The sequence below is a fragment of the Panthera leo genome, chromosome F3 (assembly GCF_018350215.1).
Source record: "Panthera leo isolate Ple1 chromosome F3, P.leo_Ple1_pat1.1, whole genome shotgun sequence".
NCBI lineage: Eukaryota > Metazoa > Chordata > Mammalia > Carnivora > Felidae > Panthera > Panthera leo.
In genome coordinates this window covers 14,115,023-14,139,907 of record NC_056696.1, presented here as the reverse complement: position 1 = coordinate 14,139,907, position 24,885 = coordinate 14,115,023, and the positions used below count along the sequence as shown (strand labels likewise).

Genomic DNA, 24,885 nt, shown 5'->3' with positions numbered 1-24,885 from the left:
TTTACATTCTTTTAGAAACATTCCAGTGAGTTTACTGAACCCCCAATTCTTTTATGGTCTTTATGAATAGACACCTCATCCCCTTATCTCTTTCCCCCTACCTTTACCCCAACTTGTAAAAAAGAGGTTAAAAGACCACTTGAAACAATCAGTTTTGTTGTTTTTTTTTCCTTTCTTTTTATTTTTAATCATCTGATATCACAAGAGGATTATTTTAGTACAACCAAATCTTTTATGAAGTAGGGAGTTTTAGTTGAGGCCCGTGAAAATAGTTTATATGAGAAAGATATAGGAAGGCTCAGAGGGCTGTCTTTAATAGCTCTCTCTTGTAAAATGAACCTGGAACCTTCCAGCAGCCTTCAAAGGCACAGAAATCTTGGTTATCTGCCTCTAGCACTGGAAGTAGGTGGAGCCGCGAGAGGCCCAGGAAGACCGGCAGGAGGGGACAGGAAGTGGCTTTCACCACTTGCACATGGCTTATGACTGTGAATGCAATGTTGTGTCAATGGCAGAACAGAGCACTGTAAATCTACAGTGTGCATCTGACGAGCCATTTGGGTAATCTTTTATTTATAGGAAAATTAGGAAAATGGCCATAAGCAAAGCCAGAAGGCTTAAGAGTTTAAGTAAGCTTGCAAAGGGAGATGGGGATTCTTGTACACTTCGAGTTTTGGTGACTTTGAATGTTCGATCCCACTGGGTCAAGATGGCATTTCTGGCTCCTTCCCATTTCCCCGGGCCGGTCAAGCGGAACTGGTATGGTGTGGATGGGCCGAAGAAGATGGTCAAGCCCAGGCGTGGGTCCGTCAGGAGCATAGAGAATAGGTTGGGTTTTGCATTGATGTAGGTCAGGAGTTCATCTATGTATGTGATATAATCTGCTTGTAAAGCTTTGCAGTAACACAAGCCAAACCTTTATAAAAGGAAAATGGGGGATAAAGAGAAAGACACAAAGATAAAATAATGATAACCCAGAGCAAGTCAACGTGCCAAAAGTAAACAATGATGCTAGAAAATTTGAAATGTTCTCTTTTGCTTTTCTTTTTTATTTGAGAGAGAGACAGAGACAGAGAGAGAGAGGAGCCGGGGAGAGGGGCAGAGGGGGGGAGAGAGAGAGAATCCCAAGCAGGCTCCATGCTCAGCACAGAGCCCGATGTGGGGCTCGATGCTATGAACCTGGGATCATGACCTGAGCTGAAATCACGAGTCAGATCTCGACTGATTGAGCCACCTAGGCACCCCTGAAATGGTTTTTGTATTATTCTCTCCAAGCCCATAGCTGTCTAATGGTTTCATTGCATTTTTTTTTTTAATACAAGATGAGCTCCTTGACAAGATACTCTATGCATATGGTGCTCCAAATGCTTAAAATGCATCTAGTATTTTTCTGCTTCTTTTGTCAAATATTTAGGAATTTCTAGAAAAAAATTTATTTACATAATTTCACTATTCCTAAATTTTTCTAAAACTCAGTTATTGCTAGATTTATATAATGTAAAGTCCACAAGAATCAATAAGGTGGAATTTCCTGTAATGCTGGTGTTGGTCCTAAAATCACCAGCTGACCTATGTGACAAGAAGCTTTTCCACTGTGCAGCTCTAATTAATTATCTATGTTATAGCACAATTCCATAATGGAGATCAAATCACATTCCAGGTTGAGGGTGAAAAAGAGGCATCTAAAATGTTTTTTGTTATTTTGGGATTTAGCACTTTGACAAGGATAGCTCAACATGAAGTTTGGAAATATATTTAAATTAGAGAAGTGATAAAAATAATAAAAAAATAAAAATTATTTTTTAATGTTTGTTTATTTTTGAGAGAGACAGAGGCAGACCATGACTGGGGGAGGAGCAGAAAGAGAGGAAGACACAGATTCCAAAGCAGGTTCTAGGCTCTGAGCCATCAGCACAGAGCCTAAAGCAGGGCTCAAACCCATAGACCATGAGTTGAAGTTGGACACTCAACCGACTGAGCCACCCATGTGCCCCAGTGATAAAAATGTTTAAATGCAGTGATTTATTTATTATTATTTTTTTAAAATTGTTTAATGTTTATTTATTTTTGAGACAGAGAGAGACAGAGCATGAACGGGGGAGGGTCAGAGAAAGAGGGAGACACAGAATCTGAAACAGGCTCCAGGCTCTGAGCCATCAGCACAAAGCCTGACGCGGGGCTTGAATTCACGAATCGCGAGATCATGACCCGAGCTGAAGCCGGACGCTTAACCGACTGAGCCACCCAGGCGCCCCTAAATGCAGTGATTTAAAAACTTTCTTTTGGTATCAGAAAGCATTTTTCAAGTGATAATTTATATTAAAGCCCAAAACAGACTAACAGTAAACAAAACCAGAGATGTTTTAGTTGGGTTAGGAGTGAGGATGAGAGTCGGTGGGGTGGGGGGGGGGAGGCCAACACTCCTTTATTTTCTGCTGCTTCCCTTCTGTAATCCCTGGTCCTTGAGTGTGAGCCAGAGAGCAGAGAACAAGTGGAAACTTCTCTAGGGAACAGGGTCAACAAACTTATTCTGGCAAAAGGTCAGATGGTAAGTACTTTAGGCTTTGAGGGCCATGTTATGGTCTCTATCTCAACAACTCAAAAGCAGCTACATGTAAATATGTACATGAATGAGTGTGGTTAGGTTCTCATGAAATTTTATGTATGGCTACTGTGATTTAAATTTCATATGAGGCACCTAGGTGGCTCAGTTGGTTAAGCGTCTGACTTCGGCTCGGGTCATGATCTCATGGTTCGTGAGTTCAAGCCCCATGTGGGGCATTGTGCTGGTGGTTCAGAGCCTGGAGCCTGCTTTGGATTCTGTGTCTCCCTCTCTCTCTGCCCCTCCCCTGCTCATGCTCACTCTCTCTCAAAAAAGAAGTAAACAAAAAAATTTTAAAACAATAAATTTCATAATTTTCACATATCACAAAATATTCTTTTATTCCAACTCTTAAAAAACATAAAAGTTCAAGTGGTCGGCAGATTTGACCTGCAGGACATAGTTTGCAGAATCCTGACTAGAGTAGAATCTAAATAAAACAATAGAGTTGAATACAGATTGGTTGAATGAATGAATAAACAGACCCTTCTAGCATCAGAGGGGATAAACACAACTCTTTGCCTGCTGATTATGAAAAAGGCGTGGAATAATGTATCTGGTAGATGGGAGTTAATTGTATTTGGTTTAGAATCCAGACTCCATGTGGCGCTAGATAATTATGGTCTGAAGTGACGATTTTGGGACCTTTAAACTTTTCAGTTCCCCTTCTCCCCACTCTCCTTAACAGGCTATGCTAGTTCTTCCCCCCCTCTAAATCTCAGGCGCTGCCTCCTGTCTCTCTGCTATTGTTTTACCAATTTGAGTCATGATTCAAAAGGATGCATAAGGAGTTAACTAAGTTAACTCACCCACTGGGTTTGTTTTCTTTTCTTGCATTGACTTCCTCAATCATGACACTTTGCGGTGGTAACTTATTTATACCTGTGAAACAAACAAAAAAGGCAGTTTAACTTCAGGCCTGCTTGCTTAGTGGGTGAAGATGTTTTATTACTGCTTATCTTTATTCCTGGTACCCAGCGACTCATCTGTTCTCCTCCCAAAAATATTAGCTGCCTACAGGGTTGATGGTAAGTTTTTGGTAATAATGCTACCAGCTGAAAAGTTACAAGCATCTGGTCATCTCACTAGTTATCTGATACAACATAACCTCAGAACTGAATTCTGTCACTTGACTGAAGTTTTATACTTTAATTGAACCGGTTAATTCAGTGAAAACAACAGACAGACACAACTTGTATTTTTTTGACCCCCGATTTATCTTTTGTGCTGGTAATGGCTCAAATTCATTCTGAGTGTAATTCCATGAAGAATAGAATGAATCCTGCTTTTAAAGATTCTGTTGTTTGAGATAGGAGCTGGGGACGCTCTCAAAATTTCTGGTATCCAAAATAACATAGTAAACAGAAAACATATGCCCTGAAATTTCTCATGCACGTACCTTTTAGGACTCGAACAACCCATCGTGCTTGGGTCTCTCCAGTGGGTATGATGGAGCCCAAGGGTTTGATGAGGCCAATAACAGCCAGGGTTGGCTTTGGCAGATGTGCAGGGAAGATGTACTTGTACAGTGATGCCTGGCCATTTTCGACTTTCACTACGGACTCATCAAGGAAGGGGAAAGCAAAGGTGTATCCAGTGGCAAAGACAATGATATCAATGGGCTCTTCCTTTGGGGTGTTGTTAAATACGACAGAGTTTTCCTTCACCTCTTTTATGCTTGGCTTGATGAGCACTTTCCCAGTGATGATACGGCCTGGGAGTTCATCATTTAGCACAGGCTCTCTCAGCTGTGTCCTAAAGAGAAACATGGGCAGGGAAGAGATGTGCCGGTGACCAGTGTGGCTGGCCCTTCCACCTCCTTCCCTTCCCTTCCTCATTCTGGGACTCTCCCCTTGGCCAGGCAGGAGGTGCCAGTCTTGGGAGAAGTGGCACTCGGTAGGGAGCTGTGTGCCCTCAGTGGTGGCTTGGGTACACCTGATCCACGTTGGTCCAGAGTGGAACCTGGAGGAAGATCAGACGAGATCTCTGGGCTACGATGCCAACCCCGGGAATGGAGTATCCTTGTACCGACTCAATGAGAAAGTAAAACCGTCTGTTCTTCTTAATGGGATAAACTGTAGGCTGTAACTCAGACACAGACTGAGTTAAGTACAGACTGAGGTCAAGGTCGTCTTGACAAGGGCAAGAAGGCACTGCTGCTGGAGAGATGGGCAGGGGCCACTACAACATTTGATTCTTCCCACACAGGGAAACAAGCCAAGCGTGTTGCTTCTACCAAAAGAGTCGTAGACAAGTCATTGTCTTTCGAGCGCTGCAGCTGAGGGCCACGTAACCTGCCTAGGTCATCGAGCTCACTTATCACTACATGAGCTTGGGCAAGTGGCTGAACTTTGCCAAGCCTCGGTTCGCCCACAGTAAAAAGAAGATTAAGTAAGACTTTAAAAAAGGGTTGTTGACAAGATGCAATACCTAGTTTCACTTACCAAGAACTCAAAATAGCTAGCTATTAGGAAATACACTGGGATGAAGTTTTCCTTCACGTTCGGTCGATATGATGTGCTGCTGCCTGGTTTGGCTGTGCCAGTGGAGGCACAGAGCCTCCTCCTTCCTCACAGCCCTCAGCAGATACCCGCCGTTTACCTGTCTTCCGGTACCAAGCCGTAATTTGCATGATGGAACCAGCTGTTCATCTTTCTCGCCAGCAGCCAGTTCACAATCGGAGTTGGGAGAGAATTTCTGAACATGTTCTGAAACCGAGTCGTGAACACCATGTCCCACGGGTACCCTGAGTCGAAGACTCGACTGATCACCCACGCCCCGCCGGTGGTGCTGAGGAACACCTGGAAGCAGTCAAAGAAGCCACTCAGTTTGACACAGTGAGCCCGGCTGGCTTCGCCAGAGAGTCAAGAGGTCTCATCATTGGAATAGCGCCCGAAAGTCTCCCTCCCTCGAAATACATCCTCCACAAGATGGTTTTGGCTCCTCCGGCTCCCGTGGTAAAGTTATTCATTTGAGATAACGGTTTGGGCACTTAGAGTATTAAAGTGCCTTCGAACATATAACTGAGCACTTATTATCTGCGAGACACAGTGCCAGACACCTCAGTGAGTGAGCTACTGTGGCAACCCAGGGCGAGCTCAAAGTCTCGCGTGAAAAAGCAGCGAGCGGGTGGGTACAGTTTTGCATGCTGGTAATTGTAGGTCATAAGAACAAGGTGTGGCAGCAGGTGAATCTTGTCTATAAAGAGTTTCAATAGAAACCACTGTTGGAACTGACAATACGTTTCAGTAACACAGTTGGTTTTGGTGAATTCCTTAAAAAACACTTTTTTTTTTTTTTAACAGGTTAGCTGTTTGAGTTCACCAGCTGACTGAGTTGGAAATTTCCACATGATAAGAGAGATAGAAATAATATGAATGGAAATAGAATATGCTACCCACATGTCTCCTGTGGGGGTCGGAGTGGATGGGACTGTGTTAATTTTTATTTCAGGACCTCCTTTCTCTTCTCTCAGGATGTCTCCACCAAACTGCGAAGTCTCTCCAAATCAATCAACCAATCAATCCGTTTTTTGAAAGCTCCCGAAGGGAATATCAAAATCACATTCCCAATCCTTTTCCTTCATAGCTATTTTTGCTCTTGCATTATTATTTTTAAAGGTTTTATTTTTAAGTAATCTCTGTATCCAACATGCATCTTGAGCATACAACCCCAAGATCAAGAGTTGCATGCTCTACTGATTGAGCCGGCCAGGCACTCCTCACTCTTGCATTCATTCATTCATTCATTTATTTATTTATAGAGCAAGAACAAGAGAGAGAGAGTGCACAACCCAAGTGTGAGCACAAGCGGTAGAGGGGCAGAGAAAGAGGGAGGGAAAGAGAGAGAATCCTAAGCAGGGTCTGCACTGTCAGTGTTAAGCCCGACATGGGGCTTGAACTCACAAACCATGAGATCGTGACCTGAGTTGAAATCAAGAGTTGGACACTTAACCGATTGAGCCATCCAGGTATCCATGACCTAATTATTTATACTTATTTAGTTGGCATCTGTGTCCGCCTCAACTCTATGCTCCATTATGGCAGAATCTTGCTTTTTTTTTTTTTTTTTTTTTGAGAGAGAGGGCTCAAGTGAGTGAGGGGCAGAGAGAGAGGAAAAGAGAGAGGGGGAGAGAGAGAGAGAGAGAGAGAGAGAGAGAGAGAGAGAGAGAAGTGGGACTCACACTCACCCAATGCGGGACTCAAACTCAGGAACCTTGAGATCATGACCTGAGCCAAAGTCAGATGTTTAATTGACTGAGCCGCCCAGGTGCCCAGAAATCTTGTTTTTATTGTATTTTTCCGTGATTCCCGCTGTGCCTGGCACAACGTTTGGCACATCAGAAACAAACAACTAATATGTATTTGTTTTTAACAAGTGCCAGCTGAGGAACGTTAATTACAATTATTACATAAACTTTACTAGGGAGAGATCACTGTGTTGGGGCAACATAGCTGGGGAGGTACAAGTGGATTGTAATAAAGGGGAAAAGAGCACTGAAGGGAGGGGTGTGGTATGAGCAAAGGGGAAAAACACAGGAATTGGAAAAGGCTCAGAGTAGTGGGAGATAAAGTTGAAATGGCACATTTGAACCAGATTAAGGAGAACTCTATAAAGCAGGGCTAATCCATCTGCAATTTATTATTATCATTATTTTCGCTTTTGTTGCTTTTATTTTATTTTACTTTATTATTTTCGTGAAAAGAGTTTCCCCGTACATTTTGGCAGGATTGAGGAGCCAGAATAGCTTTTCTAGCTTCTGTTGTTTCACAAAGTGATTAAGCATGGCCTGTGCTTTCTCAGATCTGCCTCCTCTGCTAACAGCACAGAGACTCTCTCTCCCTCTCTCTCTGCCCCTCCCCTGCTCGCTCTCTCTCTCAAATAAATAAATAAACAAACAAACATTAAAAAAATAAAATTAAAAAATCTGTTTTTTTTTGTATGTGTGTGTATTTTAGGCATTTTTATTACTTTCATCTTTTGTCACTGTTTGGCTGAGGCATGCATCTTAAGCTACAGTTTTTCATTAGGTAACATCAGGGTACCTTTTCTGCCAGGTGGCTGGCCTCCACAGCAATGTCTGTGCCCGAATTCCCCATTCCAATCACAAGGACTCTCTTGTCCTTAAATATATTTGGGTATTTATACTGTCGGCTATGAAAGTACTGGCCTTTAAAGGTATTTATACCTATAGAAAAAAAAAAGTCAAATGAAGAATTTTATAGGATCAGTAAACGAAACATATGTATTGCTCCATTAATAATATCCCTTTGATTGGGGCGCCTGGGTGGCTCAGTCGGTTGAGCATTTGACTTTGGCTCAGGTCACGATCTCACTGTTCGTGGGTTCGAGCCCCACGTTAGGCTCTGTGCTGACCGCTCAGAGCCTGGAGCCTCCTTCAGATTCTGTGTCTCCCTCTCTTTCTGCCCCTCCCCTACTCGTGCTCTGTCTCTGTCTTTCTCTCAAAAATAAATAACCGTAAAAAATTAAAAAAAATAATATCCTTTTGATGGATTATTTTGGTTGTTTTTAATAGCATGCTCAATTTTAAGAAAATCCAAAATGTGAATACATGACTTTGTAAGACACAGAAATGAGTGATTATTTATTTAATGGAGGTACTTATTCCATCTCACTAGATAGGCCTCTGGGTTTATTTGCTACTAAGTTGAAATATCATGGCATAAAGATTAATTAAGCCATTATTACCAATTTTATTTATTTATTTATTTATTTAATTTTTTTTTTTTAAATTTATTTTTAAGACAGAGAGAGACAGAGCATGAGCAGGGGAGGGGCAGAGAGAGGAGACACAGAATCCAAAGCAGGCTCCAGGCTCTAAGCCGTCAGCACAGAGCCTGACACGGGGCTTGAACTCATGAATTGTGAGATCATGACCTGAGCTGAAGTCAGAGGCTTAACCAACTGAGCCACCCAGGCGCCCCTATTTATTTTTTTAATTTAATTTTTAATTTTTTAAAATTTACATCCAAATTAGTTAGCATATAGTGCAACAGTGATTTCAGGAGTACATTCCTTAGTGCCCCTGACCCATTTAGCTCATCCCCCCTCCCACAACCCCTCCAGTAACCCTCTGTTTGTTCTCCATATTTATGAGTCTCTTCTGTCTTGTCCCCCTCCCTGTTTTTGTATTATTTTTGTTTCCCTTCCCTTATGTTCATCTGTTTTGTCTCTGCAAGTCCTCATATGAGTGAAGTCATATGACTTTTGTCTTTCTCTGACTGACTAATTTCACTTAGCATAATCCCCTCCAGTTCCATCCACGTAGTTGCAAATGGCAAGATTTCATTCTTTTTGATTGCTGAGGAATCCTCCATTGTGTGTGTGTGTGTGTGTGTGTGTGTGTGTGTGTGTGTGTGTGTATACACCACATCCTCTTTATCCATTCATCCATCGATGGACATTTGGGCTCTTTCCATACTTTGGCTACTGTTGATAGTGCTGCTATAAACATGGGGGTGCATGTGTCCCTTCGAAACAGCACACCTGTATCCCATGGATAAATGCCTAGCAGTGCCATTGCTGGGTCGTAGGGTAGTTCTGTTTTTAGTTTTTTGAAGAACCTCCATACTGTTTTCCAGAGTGGCTGCACCAGCTTGCATTCCCAAGCCATCATTACCAATTTTAAAGTAGATGGAAATCAGTGATAGAATTAGTTTGTTCTATTTACTAATATTTGACTATCTAGAGCTTCTCCCAAGCAAGGAGCAAGAGCAGAGAAGTTAAAGGGAACTATGAGTCAGCGCCTCCACTCTTTTCAGCAAACTGTTTTTGGCATCTATGTGCTTGGACCTGGGCTAAGTTGATATTAGAGAAATAAGATAAACAAAATGTGGTTCCTATTCGAAAAGATCCGTGTTGGCTGGGGAAGTTCACTGATAGCTCACCTTGGTGACCGACTATAACGCAGACTGAGTTTGCTGAGGCAGCAAGAGTTGGCTCTGAGAAAAAGGGATCATGTTTGCCACGCTGGGGTTAGCTCTACTGTTCTACTCAGAAAGGATATCTCAGGCAGTTGATGCCAAATGTCTCACTGAAACATTAAATGTGAATGGAGAGTTTTGGAAAATACTCTCAGGGTTGCATAATACAAAAAGTTAAGAGGTGCTGTACAAAGAACCTTTTTTTTTTTCCCAGAAAAAGTGATAAGACACCTAGATTCTCAGGGGATAAATATCGATGCTTGTGGCAAATAGCCTTATCAAGGTTTGGTTCACCCTTAGTTCACCTTGAAACATTAGAAATCTGACATGAATCTCAGTTAAAACCCACCACAATCCCGAGCACTTAGAATTTAATAATCATGCAGCCAAGTTCAAATATTAATTCAGACAGGACTCATCACAGATCAGAGAATGGCTGACAAGGGAGAGCTAGGCAAGTTTAAGGAGAATCATAGAATTATTATCCCTGGATGCTAAATTACCTTAGATTTTTCTCCAGATTAGGGTCTTTTGGATCAGAAGTGAACAAAAATGAGACTGTGTCTGAGTCACCTATCACACTAATATTTTCCCCCCTTTTATCACAGGAGGATAGAGCAGGCACTTTTTTTAGGTGAATGTGGTTGTGTTAGTAAACACACCAGAGTGTATATATCTGAATGATTGATTACAAGTAGTTATTTTGGGAGGTTGTACATTTATTCTGTGATACCTATTATTTTTACTAAGACTTTTTGGAACATCTTTGGAATTGACTCCAGACAATGTGCCTCCAGGGGTGCCTCAGTGACTCAGTCTGTTGAGCGTCTGACTCTTGATTTTGGCTCAGGTCATGATCTCATGGTTTGCGGGATCAAGTCCCACGTCAGGTTCTGCGCTGATGGCGTGGAGCCTGCTTCGGATTCTCTGTCTCTCGCTGCCCCTTCCCTGCTTGTGCTCTCACTCTCTCTCAAAACAAACAAACAAACAAACAAACAAACAAACAAACAAGAACAATGTACCTCCAGACACATCTTTTCAAATGTCTTCAGTAAATCTGAATTTTTCTAATAGTTAATGATGACCCCAGGAATTATGTACAGACTAAGTAAGTCTGTTGTGAGGCAGAGAGAGAGTTTGTGAGATTTCGAGGACTCTTTTTCAAGTCTAATGTCACAAAACCTTGGAACTCAAAAGCTCCTTAATGGTTACCTACCCAGGGATTTCAAATGGCCAATTGGTAGTAGCCGGTGAGATATTGAAAAGGTCTGCAAGTCCCATAGAGCTCTGTTTGCTTGATTTGTGGTGTATGCTGTTGGATAAGGTGGTCAATTTATGGGCAAAACCCCAGAGGCTTAGAAAGGTTAACCGGAAGGCCCAAGGTTGTATAGCTTGTTAGCCGTGTAGCCTAGAATCTGTACCTCCTGGGTCTCAAGCCCATCCTATTCAAATTGAGGACACTGGTTCAGTTGCTTTCTGGGTACACCTTATCCTAATCTGACCTGACTTGAATGACGTCTGGAGGGCAGACCCAGCACCAATGGATGTACGTGAGTTGTTGTAAAATAAGCATTTGTATCATTTGCAGGTCATGTGTAGACTGTGATTCCTCTGCTGGACTCCTATAAAACTCTTTTCATTCCTTCCAGACAGGCTACATGTTGTCATATCCACCCCTGTATTTTTAGCACTTTGTGTAATTTGGCGCTATTGGTGCCAAATAAATTCAGCGTATTCTCTTTGTCACGGAACTTTCTGGATTCTTAGGGTGATCTAGTACCAGGCACTCCCTCCTAGGAGTTTGGAGGGGCTTGCCTACTTAGGGATTTTCTCCGTGGACAAGAGCCGAGAAAGGATTGGGTTGTCTTGTGGGGTGGCTATTGATCCTCTCTCAGGGATGTTGGGGAATAGTTCCTTATATCGTGGACTTGGGGCTTTTTGATTCAAGATTCAATTCCACGGCAGTTTTCAGGATGTGCTTCGTCCTAACTTGGCTGGACTTGCATCAGCTCTTGGGGCACGGGAGGTGTGTGAGTTTATTGTAAGACAAGACTTGAGATCGCTCCAAGTCATATTTAGATGATGAAGAGAAAAATTTCCTAAAGTTTTAACTTCTTGAAAACTTACTGTGGGTAAAATAAACCAAATCATTGTGTTTTTTATTCCCTCTGCATTGTACTCCAATGGAACTTTGACATAGATTAACATGAATCATGTTTGCAAAAACCAGATAAGGGAACTGGGACTCAAAGATGACTTAACTTGCCTTCTAAGATTCTTTTCTCTGTTGACTACTGACCCAGTGCTATAAACGTCTGATCTAGGGGGGTGGGAGGGAGGGCGGGGTGGGTGATGGGTATTGAGGAGGGCACCTTTTGGGATGAGCACTGGGTGTTGTATGGAAACCAATTTGACAGTAAATTTCATATATTAAAAAAATAAAAAAATAAATAAAATAAATAAAAAAAATAAACATCTGATCTAGCTAAACCTCTATGGAACAAACGAACAAAAATCGCACTACTTTTTAAAAAATTTATTCACTGATCGACCTTTGTGGCCTCTAAACTCAGCTTTGGTTGCGTGCTACTGCTGAGGCTAACAACTTTGTAAGCATCCAGTGTCTTAGAAGACTTTCGGAGTGTTGCCCATCGCTTAAGGAGGGACATTGAACCCCAGTGAAGCATAAAACTGCTTGCAAGTAATTTGTTCCCCTCCTTGGCACTTATAAATTGTTTGGAACAAATGAAAGTCAAAAACTGGCCAGAAATGCTGGTTAGAAAAGATCCCCGTTACCTTACAACTTTAACTCTTTAATGGAAGAACCATAGAAATTCATTCCCGGACCAAGCCAGTATCGTGATGGCTCCCACGAGACGAATTAAGGTCAGGTTCAGAAAACCGTACCTGGGAAAGAGTCCAGTGGCAAATATGGGTCAGTAAGAAAACCAGTGCAGACCATGACGGCATCAAAGATGGCAGACCCTTGCTTTCCTTCATGCTGAGTGACCACCTCCCATTGGCCAGTGACAGTAAAATCTGGGCATTTTGTTACACTGCAGACTTTAGTCTGAAAAAAAGAGTCATAGTCACAATTAATTGTTGTCAAGCTGCTAGTAAGGGCTTGCTGGCCGACATACCAGTTGACATTTCAAATGTTCTAGAGCATAGGCTAAACATAATCAATAAGCATAAACTTAGAAATAGAATCAAGTTATCAGATTAACCATAATTTTCTGGATGGATGTATTCTTTTTAAAAAATATTTATTTTTGAGAGAGAGAGAGATTGAGAGAGGGAGAGAGAGAGAGGGAGAGAATATGAGTGGGGGAGGGGCAGAGAGAAAGGGGCACAGAGGACCCAAAGCGGGCTCCACCCTGACAGCAGAGAGCTGGATGTGGGGCTTGAATTCACCAACCGTGAGATCACGGCCTGAGCTGAAGTTGGATGCTCAACTGACTGAGCCACTCAGGCACCCCTGGATGGATGCATTCTAAGAGTTGTAGAGGGTTACTTAAGAGAAGTGATGCGATCCAAAAATTTTGAGTGATTTGTTCAAATTCTCATAGTAAGTGATAGAACCAAGCATCGCGGTCTTCTGAAGTCTTTTTCATTTTTTTTTTTCTGTTACGTCTATCTCTCATAAAGCTGTGCTTTAATAAAAACATGGATGATATAAATTGGAAATATGAATTTGGTCCCAAGTATCTTACCTTATGAAAGGTCCTGTAGAATATGTTGTTGACGTTTTCCCAGATCTTGACAGCTATTGATAAGTACTAACTTGATGGCCTGAATGTTCTGGGAGTGGTCCACATGTCAGTCTATTTTTTGTTTCAATAGAGTATGTATATGTTTATGCATGCTAGGTTCTGATTCAGAAAATATATAAAATAAATTTACAAGACAAATTTATTAATTTACTTATTTATTTATAGTTTATTTATTTTGAGAGACTCAGAGAGAGACAGTGTGTGGAGGGGAGGGGCAGAAAGAGAGGGAGAGAGAATCCCAAGCAAGCTCCGCGCTGTCTGTGCAGAGCCCGATGTGGGGCTTGGTTTCACAAACCATAAGGTCATGATCTGAGCCGAAATCAAGAGTCAGATGCTTAACCACCTTAGCCACCCAGCGGCCCCCCAAGTCAAGTTTAAAAGCATAAATGCTCCACTGGCCAAGAGACTTTGCTGCTTTTCTTTCGTTTTAAGTTTTCAGAGAAGACAGGTGTCTCAAGTCTTACCTCATGGGTTCACAATTTGGTTTATAATATTTGAAGTGCTTATTGGATTTCAACATTTGTATTAGTAACTCTTCCTTTTTTTAAATATAAATTTTCAGTTAATTAAAAATTAATTTCAAAGTAGAATTTACTTTCAACTTAAAAATAAGAAATGTTTATAATTAAAAACTTGGAATGCACAGAGAGGAAAGAAATCTCTTATAAACAGCTGCTTGTGTGTACTCTCTTAAAACTTTGGTGAACATCTAGCTTTAAAGTTTTTTTTTTCAAGGTGGGCCTGGGTGGCTCACCCAGTTAAGTCAGCATCCAACTTCGGCTCAGGTCATGATCTCGCAGTTCGTGAGTTCGAACCCTGCGTCAGGCTCTGGGCTGACAGCTCAGAGCCTGGAGCGTGCTTTGGATTCTGTGTCTCCCTGTCTCTCTGCCCCTCCTCTTCTTGTACTCTCTCTCTCTCTCTTAAAAATAAATAATAAAACATTAAAATTTTTTTTTCAATTATTTTAAAGCAGGCTTGGAGCAGCACCTAGTAAAGAAAATGCTTCAGATTCAGGAGCTCTGATGCATTAAAACTACTTCTGTGGATTATGCCCATTCACTGTGGTACTGTTTCAATTTTACTGTGTCCCTTGAAAGATATGGGAGTGGGGTAAAATACTCTTTAGAAGTTTTTTAAAAATTTTTATCCAGTTTTTTTGAGATATAATTGGCATATAACATTGTATAAGTTTAAGGTATACGACATAATGATCTGATATATGTATATACTGCAAAATAATTATAATAAACAATAAGTTTAGCTCACATCCATCACCTCACATAGTTATAATTTTTTGTCTTGTGATGACAACTCGTAAGATCTACTCTCTTAGCAACTTACAAATATACAACACAATAGAGTTAACTATATTCAGCATGCTGTGCATTATATTCCTGGAACGGATTTACCTTACAACTGGAAGTCTGTACCTTTAGAGAACCTTAACCCATTTCCCCAGTCCCTACTCTTCACCTCTGGTAACCACCAATCTGTTCTGTTTATATGAGTTGATTTTTTTTTTTTTTTTTTTTTAGATTTCACATACAAGTGAGATCCTACAGTCTGTGTCTTTGTCTGACTTATTTCACTTAGTATAATACCCTATAGGTCCACCCATGTTGTTGCAAGTGGCAGGATTTCCTTCTTTTTTTGTGGCTGAATAACATTCCAGTATGTGTGTATGTGTGTGCCACATTTCCCTTATGCGTTCTTTATGCATGTGCCCATCGATGGACACTTAGGTTGTTTCCATGTCTTGACTATTGAAAATAATGCTGCAGTGAACATGGTGGTGTAGATATCTCTTCAAGATAGTGGTTTCATTTTTATCAGTGCTTTTAAGGTTGTGAATATGAATCTTATTTGCTACTAGTGTTGGTCATTCATGTTGTTTTCAATTCCCTAGGAATTCCTTACTATCCCCATCTGTAGTAGGGAGAGGGGAAGAGAGGAGAAAGAAAACATGTGGATTTTTCATGTTTCTTGGAGAGGGGAAAAAAAGAAGATGTATTTGTCCCCATCCTTCTACCTTCTTCCTGTCTCTGTTCTTGGAAATGGGAAGGGAGGTGGTAAGGCCTCTATAAAGAACAATATTCAAAGATCTTTCTATTCCCAAGGATATCTAGAAAAGATTTCCTTCAGATCGTGGGGTTCTCTTATGTGTGGGCCCCTGCACATGCTTATTCCTATAGAGGGATAGCCCAGAGGAGAGTGCCTAGGTATGGGTAGAAGTCATCAGTGTCACTATGTGCATTTGTTCCGAGCTGAGAATGTGGCCTGATATTTTTAGGTCCCTTTGGGTACTTGGGTGAAATTATTGCAAACTAAAAATTTATTCATGTGAATCCTTACTGAAAGTATCCATTTCCACCTCCAGATTTACTTAAGGCAGCGGGGGTGGGTGGGTATGAGTACAAGGGGAAAAGGAATCCAGCCAGCTGTCAACAATCTCGCCAGTTCATGATCTCATCTGCAGAGCCAAGGGCTAGTCTATGGAGAGAAATAGGAAATTGGTAGGAAATACTTCCTGACTACTAACTCATGTTTTGTGTCTTACCTTGAACTGAATGTGTTTCAGAAGGTTGAACCGGTTTGCATACATTTTGAGATATTCCAGGAATTGAGAATTTGGCACATAGTTTGGATAATCTTCTGGGAAAGGAAAGTCTGAGTAACAAGACATCTCCTTGCAGCTGTTGGAAACCACAGACCTGTAGAGGCTGGCTCTTCCTTCTTCAACATGTTCCTGTACAAACGGTACACGCACATGAGTGTGTTTGCATTCGTGCATGTGTGTGCACACGCATGAAATGGATATTGATTTTTAGACATTTCAAATATTGACAAAGATTAAGGTTACCCTTTATCTTTTTATTTCCTTTTCTTTCTTTCTTTCTTTCTTTCTTTCTTTCTTTCTTTCTTTCTTTCTTCTTTCTTTTTCTTCTTTTTTCTTTAATTTAAAGCATGGAGCTTGAACTCATGACCCTGAGATCAGGACCTGAGCTGAGATCAAGAGTAGGATGCTTAACCAACTGAGCCACCCAGGCACTCCAAGATTGACATTTCTTTTTTTGTTTGTTTTTAAGTTTATTTATTTATTTTGAGATGGGAAGAGGGGCAGAGAGAGGAGAGAGGGAGAGACAGAATCTCAAGCAGGTTCTGTGCTGTCAGCACAGAGCCTGAGGTGGGGCTGGAACTCATGAACCATGAGATCAGGACCTGAGCCAAAATTGAGGGTCGGTCGCTTAACCGACTGAGCCCTCCCAGGAGTCCCCCAAGGTAACCCTTCCTAATGGGATTTGTTACCCTGCACTTGAGATAGGGTGAACACTGAATACTTAATTTTATGATCAGAATTACTATTTCATTCACTACATGTTAACAAATAAACCCAGGATGAACTCCCTTGTCCAGATTGATATGGCATCACTTCAAAATGTAGGAAAATATGGAAATAGACCAGAGCCAGAAGTACTATCTGGATGATGGACAATCGCTAGGTAGTTTGGTTTCCCAGGGTATTGTTGAAAGAATCACGGAGAAGAGGGTTCAGATTATTGAAGGACTCTGCATCTAAAGTTAAGGAATTTGCATTTTATAGGAAGGTTATGGCAGTCTTCTGAGTTTTTATGTGGAAGTGATTCATATTAAATTTTGGAAAGATAATTCCAGTTCCACAAAAGAAATAGGAAGTCTGGAAAAGAAGGAAGGAGGCCAGTGAAGAGCCTAAAACACAAATCCACTTGATTGCTAATGGCAGCCCGAGCAGAGGCAATGGCGGTTGCCACAGAGAGGCGAGATTTGTGAGGTAGCAGTAAGTCAGAATGCGCAGCATAGGGAAGCTGTTTGGATTTAGGACTTGGGAGAAGAAGCACGTCAAAGGTTTTCAGAATGGACAACTGTGCACTTAGTGAAACGCTAATTTCCCACTCCTAGTTTTGACATGAATAACTAGCACATGTCAGTGTCTCAGACAACTACAACCAGGTTGAGTAATAAGCACTTTTGGTATATTCAGTCTTTAATATACATTGCCTCTGTGTTTTGAATGTACTATGGAGGATTGTTCTGATTTTAATGGGAATGTGGTCCTTAGTATTTTAATATTATTTACCATTTTGGATATCTACAGTTTTTTTTTTTTTTTTGTCCTCTGTGAAGCAAAAATTATTTTGTTTGTGTGAACAAGTGGAAAGACGAATGTAAGCCTCACCTATGGAGAAGGGCTCACTTCGTTCCCTCAAAGGGAAAGGTATAGTGAGCACAGAGAATAAACTTATAAACATGTCTTTGTGGTTTGAATTAATGTTACTGATCTCATCAACTAAGGAGCAAGCTGTATCTTGTTTGTCTGGGGCCTCAGCTCTGCCAGTCTCATTTATACAGCATAAATCTAGAAACCTGGAATCTAAAGGCTTCTGAGAAAGATGACTATTTAAATCCTGATCTTTTATTCTGCAGGCAGATCTAAAGCACTGTTGCTCAAAGACGTATTGCTCGGCGAGCAATATGGAACTGGATTCTTTGTTAATCCTCTATGACAAGTACAGGAATTGAGAGTAAGCATCTGGAAACTTTACTAGCAATACTTCACCATTGCTCAATATCCAAGCACGTGGACTTCTATGTGTTGAATGGGACTTAGATCAGTCTCAGTGTTGCCTTAACTCGTGTGATGAGTGGCCTGGGGTTCGAACTGTGTGCGAGTCATGGATCACTGATGTTTTAAGGTTAGTTTGAAAACTGTTAGCCAGAAGTGCATAAAATTTGTCATTAGTTTCTTTCATTGAAAGATAACTGGGGGCACCTGGGTGGCTCAGTTGGTTAAGTGCCCGACTCTTGATTTTGGCTCAGGTCATGATCTCATGGCTTGTGAGAGCCTGCTTGGGATTCTCTGTCTCTTCCTCTTCTCCCCCTCTCTCTTTCTCTCTCAAAATAAATAAATAAACATTAAAGAAAAAAAAAAAAGAATCACCTGGGGAATCTTACTCGTATGTAGATGCTGATTCAGTAGGTCTGGGTGAACTTGAGATTCTGTATTTCTAACAAATTCCCCTGCAGATGCTGTTGGGCACAGACCATACTTTGAGTAACAACACTTTGGAGCAGTCCTACCAAATTTGGTGGAGGCCACTTATGCTCTTTAAAATTTTCTGGCAGTCATATTTAAAAAGGTAGAAAGAGCCAGGTGAAATTAATTTTAACAGTATATTTTATTTAACTCAACATATGTCAAATTTTATACTTTCAACACTAATCACTATAAATATTACTAATGAAGTAGATTACATTCTTTTACTCATAGCAAGTCTTTCAAATATCAGTGTATATTTTATTTATTTGTTTAAAAATTTATTTTTCTCTTTTTAAAGAATTCATTTAAAAGATTTGTTATTTTTAGAGAGAGAGAGAGAGAGAGAGCATGAGCAGGGGAGAGAGGCCATGGGAGGGAGAGGGAGAGAGAGAGAGAGAGACAGAGAGAGAGAGAGAGAGAGAGAGAGAGAGAGAGAGAGAGAGAACCACAAGCAGGCTCCAAGCTCAGTGTGGAGCTCTCTATGCAGGACTCATTCCCACAACCCTGGGATCATGACCTGAGCTAAAATCAAGAGTCAGATGCTCAACTCACCTGAGCCGCCCAGGTGCCCCTTAGTGTATATTTTATACTTCTCAATTCAAATGCCAAATTTTTATTGGAAAAAGGGGATTCACATACCCAAACTGTTAGCAAATATGCTTAAAAACACTCCAGTAACTGAACTGAGTATTGGTTTTAAAATTAAAATTAATTACAATTAAGTGAAATAAAAAATTCAAGTTTTTAGTGAACCAATTCCAATATGAACCAATTCCATAGTTACATGCAGACAGTGGCTACTTTACTGAATAGCAGAGCTTTAAAGCTGAAGCCAGCTATTAGAACAAAATTTAGTGTTGGTTTTATTTAATTAAAAGTGATGCTTCCTCTGGGTTACAGGAAAAAAAAGAGAATAGGAACAGCTATAAAGAGATGTAATGTGGAGCAGTGAGAGCAAACAGCCGGGGAAGAAGCTATACTACAATAAGAGAAACATCAGTTATGAATGTTTTGGGGTCAATTAGGCCAAAGCTCCCTCACTTTTCTCTAGCATCTGAAAACATCACATAGTGAATCATACTTGGTTAATACTGGCAATTTCTAGTTAACAATAATAAAAGGGTAAGTTAGGAATATATACTGTTTTAATAGGGGAAGAGATGTGCATAATACATGTTGTAGAGATTTCCATAAAAATGGCTCAAAAATTTTTTCCGTATGTTGGAATGGCACATTTAAACAGCAGAGAGTAATGGGGCTCAGTGGAGTCACATAAGCCAGGAACCATGTATTAAGGGGACCTTCGAACAGATGAACAAAGAAATATAAATAGAAAAAAATGCTGTCTTGTAAAACTCTGGGAGATAATTGTAAAGGCAGGGAGAAGAGAGTCTTCCCGGAAAACCTGAGGCCTATCTTGAAACAATGTATCACAGATGTTAGCCAAGGAGGCTCTATAGTTTAGAGGGAAACTTAGCCCTTAGGGTGGAATCCAAGACCAGCTCTTTGGTCTTTTCTTTCTTCCCACTGATTGTTCCTCCTAGAAAGATACAGAGAGTACTTCTGTATGCGGCTCCTGCCACCTGCCCTCCTGTGTTTGCCCCAGTGATTCCCAGGTCCTGTTGGGACCTCCAGCTGTAGACACTCTTGGCATTGTCCCTGCGTGGGTCTGCCAATTGCCCTGGTGCTCCAAGTCACGTGCCTCACGAATTGGTGGGGCCACGTAGGGGAAAGATTTTTGTTTTGAAGGGAAAAGTGGGAGGGGAGGAGGGATGGACGGGGACAGAGAGCAAAGGCTAAGAGCATGCACTGAGCGGTTCTGGCTTCCCGGTCTACTTTGGTCCTGCAATGTAATGACTGGAAAGGTCACAGTCATCTGCTAAGACACTTGGGTGGGACTCCCTGAACCGTCCAGAATTTACATGCTCTCATTCTTGAGCCAGACTCTGGAAATGCATGAAGGACAGTTCTCGACAGCACAGACCCAGACCCAGACTGCCTAGGTTCATCTTCAAGCTCTACAGTTTTATCTGGGTAATCTTGGGAATTTTCTTTTTTAAAGTTTATTTATTTTTGAGAAAGAGAGAGAGAAAGACAGAAAGAGAGAGAAAGCACGCACAGAAGCAGGGGAGGGTCAGAGAGAGATGGAGAAAGAGAATCCTAAGCAGGCTCCCCACTGTCAGTGCAGAACCGGGAGGAGTGGGGGGGGGGGGGGGGCGGGGCTCAAACTGAAACTCACAAACCTTGAGATCATGACCTATGCTGAAATCGAGTCAGTTTCCTCAGCTATAAATAGGTATTATAATAATAGTGTATATCCCCTAGGATAAACTGAAACGATAGCTGTAATGTGTTTAGGATAGTGTCTGCTAAGCTCTCAATAAATGTTAACTGTTACTCATATTATTCCTCCATGATTATTATGGAGATTTACTTTCTGAAGCTTTGTGTCCTTCAGAGAGGATAATAGGTGATGGGAAGAAAGCTTTGACAGTTCAGATGTCTCTCCTGTCTCATATTAAAAATAAATGTAAAATGATAATAAAAGTCACTCCTAAATAGAGACATTCTCTCTGTACAGGACATTCATACCTCTTGCTCTCCAAGAACAATTACTGCCTTCTTTTCCTCTCCTTTGAGCAGCCAGAATCCGTTTTTCTTTGTCTCCTCCTCTCCCTAGCGAGAGTTGGAGTCTCACTGGAGGCCAGAACATCATTCTGGGAGGGTTAGTAGGCCCTGGAATATGTTTCAGGATGTGAAGGATGAAGCCGAATGTGTTTCTACCAGTATAGTATAATTTCCTCTAGATAATGTCAGTGTGGTTCTATAGGAAGGCTATCCCTTAAGATCCCTTCCTATACTAAAATTCTCTGAGTAAAATTCATTTTGAGTGATGGGACAATTCCTCACATTTTATTTCAATGTTACTTTATAATTGAAGTAATCAACCTATGGTGTTACTGCCCTAAGCCTCCCTTCCCTCTTAGGAGCCTAAGAGAATTGGTTGTAAGATAGACTTTCCATAAATCTCGCTTGCCCCCACTTGAGTTAGTGGACAGAAGTGGGCTCTTTACCAACGTATCCCAATTATTACCAATTTATTTCTCATTAAAGATCACCACCTCTCTCCCACCCCAAGGAATGATGCCATTTCTTTTCCATTGCAACCTTTGTTTCCTCTTTGCTTGAGGCTATGGTAGCTGGAAGAGGCCAGAGTCATGGGTGTCTGAGTGTCAAATTAAGCACAGTGGTTTCTAATCTCTATAATCTTTGGGGGTGTCTCCCTATTTGGAAATGGAGGCAGTCTCCATATGTGTTTTCTTGGGTTTCTGCAGATGGCTTGTCCATTTTTGCCCGGTGATCCCCGATGCCCAGAAGGGGTACTAAGGATCCCCTATGGGCTTTCTGGTAAGCACAGCCCTTGGTCGAGCACTTTATTTTTTTCATTTAAAAATTTTATTATTTATTTGTTTATTTATTTATTCATATTTTAGAGAGACAGAGCAGGGGAGAGGGGCAGAGGAAGAGAGACAAAGAATCCCAAGCAGGCTCCATGCTGAGCGTGGAGCCTGACATGGGGCTCAGTCCCACGACCCTGGGATCCTGACCTGAGCGGAAATCAAGAGTCCAGCACCCTGGAGCAGACACTTTAATCTGCAAGTTTTGAGTTGGCCACTTGCTTTGAGTGCAGAGACAGAGACACCCTGTAACCAAGCCTGTGTGCGGATGTGCACGTGCGCTGAGGTAGGAGGAGAGTGGGATGCCTCTAGAAAGACTCAGAAGGCTCATAGCATGTTGGAGCTGAAAGGTCCCTTTAAGGGCACCTTAGTTTAGGGATTTTCTCTCAGGCTTTCGAGAAATCTCAAGGTGGTACAGTTATCTCAAGAGGCCACTGTGTCAAGAGAGGGCTGCTGAATGAAGGTGGGGTGGTTTTCCTGGCTCCCAGTCCCCGAGCTTTTATCTATATTTCAAATTGGTTCTGTGTTCTCATTGAAGACAGAAAGCAGTGGGGCTGGAAGGACTTGTTACTTGGGCTACTTCTGCTGTATTATCCTCTTTGCCATCCTTTCGGTGCCCTATCATGTGCTTCGAGATAGGTTTCCCTGACCTCTATTTTTCTTACTTCCCTCCTCCCTTCCCCACTCCCACTCCTTTATCCTCCACAGAGGCCGTATTTTCCTGATGGAATCGAGGCCTCTCCACCTTTCCGAGGCAAACCCTTCTGCTGGACCTACAATGACACTCCTTCCCTTGTCTGTAGGATCTTGTTCTAGTTTGGGCTCAAGTAATCAATAGTCCCCCCCACCCCCCTACCTCCCTTGTCCAGGTAGCTTCTCTTTGCCTGTAAACATGTCTGGGTCTTCCCATCATGCCAACATAAGCAAATCGATACACTAATAAAAAGTACCTCCTTTATTGCGTTCCTCATTATCGATTGCTTTCTAAATAATACCTTGCCAGAAAATTCAGCCACCCTCATCCCCTCCCATTATTTCTTACGCATGCCACGTACACCAATGAGCTATTTTTATTTTCCAAGCCTGCTCAGTACCTTTTCTTTACTGGTTTCCTCCCTGTAATCTCCCACTCAGTCTCGTCTGCCTGTTGAAATCTTTCCATCGCACACCGTCTCCCCCATGAAGCCTTCCCTGACTTTCCTCCAGTGGATACAATCCTGACCTCATTTAAATACCCACAGCACTGTGTCTAATTTGTAGGATCCTACTCTCTTCTCATTACCCCGGCAGCAGCCTGGGGGTTTGATGTATTATTCTCATTTCTGTGTCCCCCACGGTGCTCATGCATAGGTGTTTGACCTGCCCAAGTCACACGGCCAGTTGGGCACAGCTGGATCTGGAACTCATTTCTCTTGATTCTTAGATCAGTGATTTTTACATGTGAATAATTAAGTGTCTGTGACCTATATAAGGTGCATTTTTTTTTTTTTTCCAGTATCCTCAGGTCTCTGGGCTTTTTTTTTTTCTTTCTGGACTCACCTTTGCTTTGACTGAAATTCTGCCATTTATCCTTTTAACTGGGAACTTTCATCTTGCAAGCCAACTCCCAGCTGTGATAGATTAATCCTATTTATCTGGAGTATGTGTTAAGAAGGATTCTGAGGCTTATCAGGGGAAGTGTATCATGCTTGACTAGCAAGGTCTTCAGTGGGCACCGGAGGGGAGAGGTACAGCAGGGGTGTTAGGTTTCTGCTGTCCTAATGGAAAGTGTGCACTTTGAAACATGGGAACAGATGTGCTCTTTCACTTAGCGCCTTCGGAGGAGGTTTCTATGTATCGACGGTCACATTTCAACACCTGCAGTTCTTTATGTGGGCCAAGCGGACCTATGCTAGGAGAACTGCAACTAACCAGCAGCCTTGGCCTCTGGGGAGCTTTGCTCACAGAGTTAGGAAATCCTTTATTCCAGTTCCAAATTCCATTCTTCTAGGGTAGAGGAGTGCCGCATCTTTCTCTTAGCCCCTTATGGGCTCTGAGGCCCGGACGTCTGACACCTTGCTCCTTTTCACTATTCCCGACAGCTTTCTCATCAGCATGTTTAAAGCTCTAGAGAAGGAGGGCCAGGAGGAGGCTTGGGAACTCTAATGCAAATGCTTCCCTGCCCAGCCACAGGACTCAAAGGGTTTCAGTGGCCCCAGCAGTGCCCCTGCGATCCCCTTTGGCCCAGGCCAGTCAAGGGTGGGCTGTAGAGTCCCCTCTTCTCCTTCCTCACCCCGTTCTCCTCTCCAGTCTGGACGGTAGCCCTGCTGAGACTTGAGGATATTACTTTCTTTGCCTCAGGGAAAAAAGGCTTCTAACTCACATTCTTTACTTCTGGTTGTTCTTGGCATAGATTGGCATTGCTTGGACAGCAGCACCTTGCGTGTAGAACTCATCATCCAGCGAGCCCTGTGCTGTTTCACGTCAGGGGCAGCAGGACTGGGGAAAAAAGAAGGTGAGCAGTTCTGCCCAGCAGGTGGAGGCCAGCATCCCTGCGCTGCTGGGTTCATATGCTTGCCCCAAACACTACAGCCTCTGGCCTCACTTCACACCCCCCCGGCTCCTGCTCCCCTTGTTCCGGGCTTTCCTGGCTGTCCCAGCCACTGCATTCTCTCCCACCCTTTGTGGGCATCTTCCTTCCTCTTGGCTTTAGATAAAGTTTGTAGGGTTGCTTCCACACTCCCCACCCAAGCTCAGGCTGTGTCCTGCTTCTTTCTTTTAACAATTTCATTAACCCTCCTGGCCCCTGTTCAGCAGATGCTTCTAACTCATCCCCCTGCCCCAGAGCAGCCTTGGGAGAAATGCTTTCACACCGTCGAGCCTTATCCATTAGACACATCGCACAGCTGCTGAGACCCCTACTTACGGTGAACCTCCACAGCCCCCCGAGGTCGTCACTCCTCTCAAAGCATGTGGGCTCCAGGCCTTCCTCCAGGCAGCACTTGATGGAGGCCAGGCCACTGACCCCGGCTCCCACAATCGCAACTCGCTTGGCCAT

At 42.3% G+C, this 24,885-nt stretch overlaps 1 protein-coding gene across 1 annotated transcript; it reads right to left on the bottom strand.

Annotated features, from left to right (window-relative positions):
- On the bottom strand, positions 1-24,885 carry FMO1 (flavin containing dimethylaniline monoxygenase 1). Its single transcript, XM_042926014.1, has 8 exons — positions 24,754-24,885; positions 15,874-16,062; positions 12,451-12,613; positions 7,645-7,787; positions 5,201-5,400; positions 3,999-4,354; positions 3,409-3,481; positions 1-913 (listed from the first exon to the last, which is right to left on the bottom strand). The coding sequence occupies exons 1-8, from the start codon at positions 24,883-24,885 to the stop codon at positions 571-573; spliced, it is 1,599 nt and encodes a 532-aa protein (XP_042781948.1). The 3' UTR covers positions 1-570.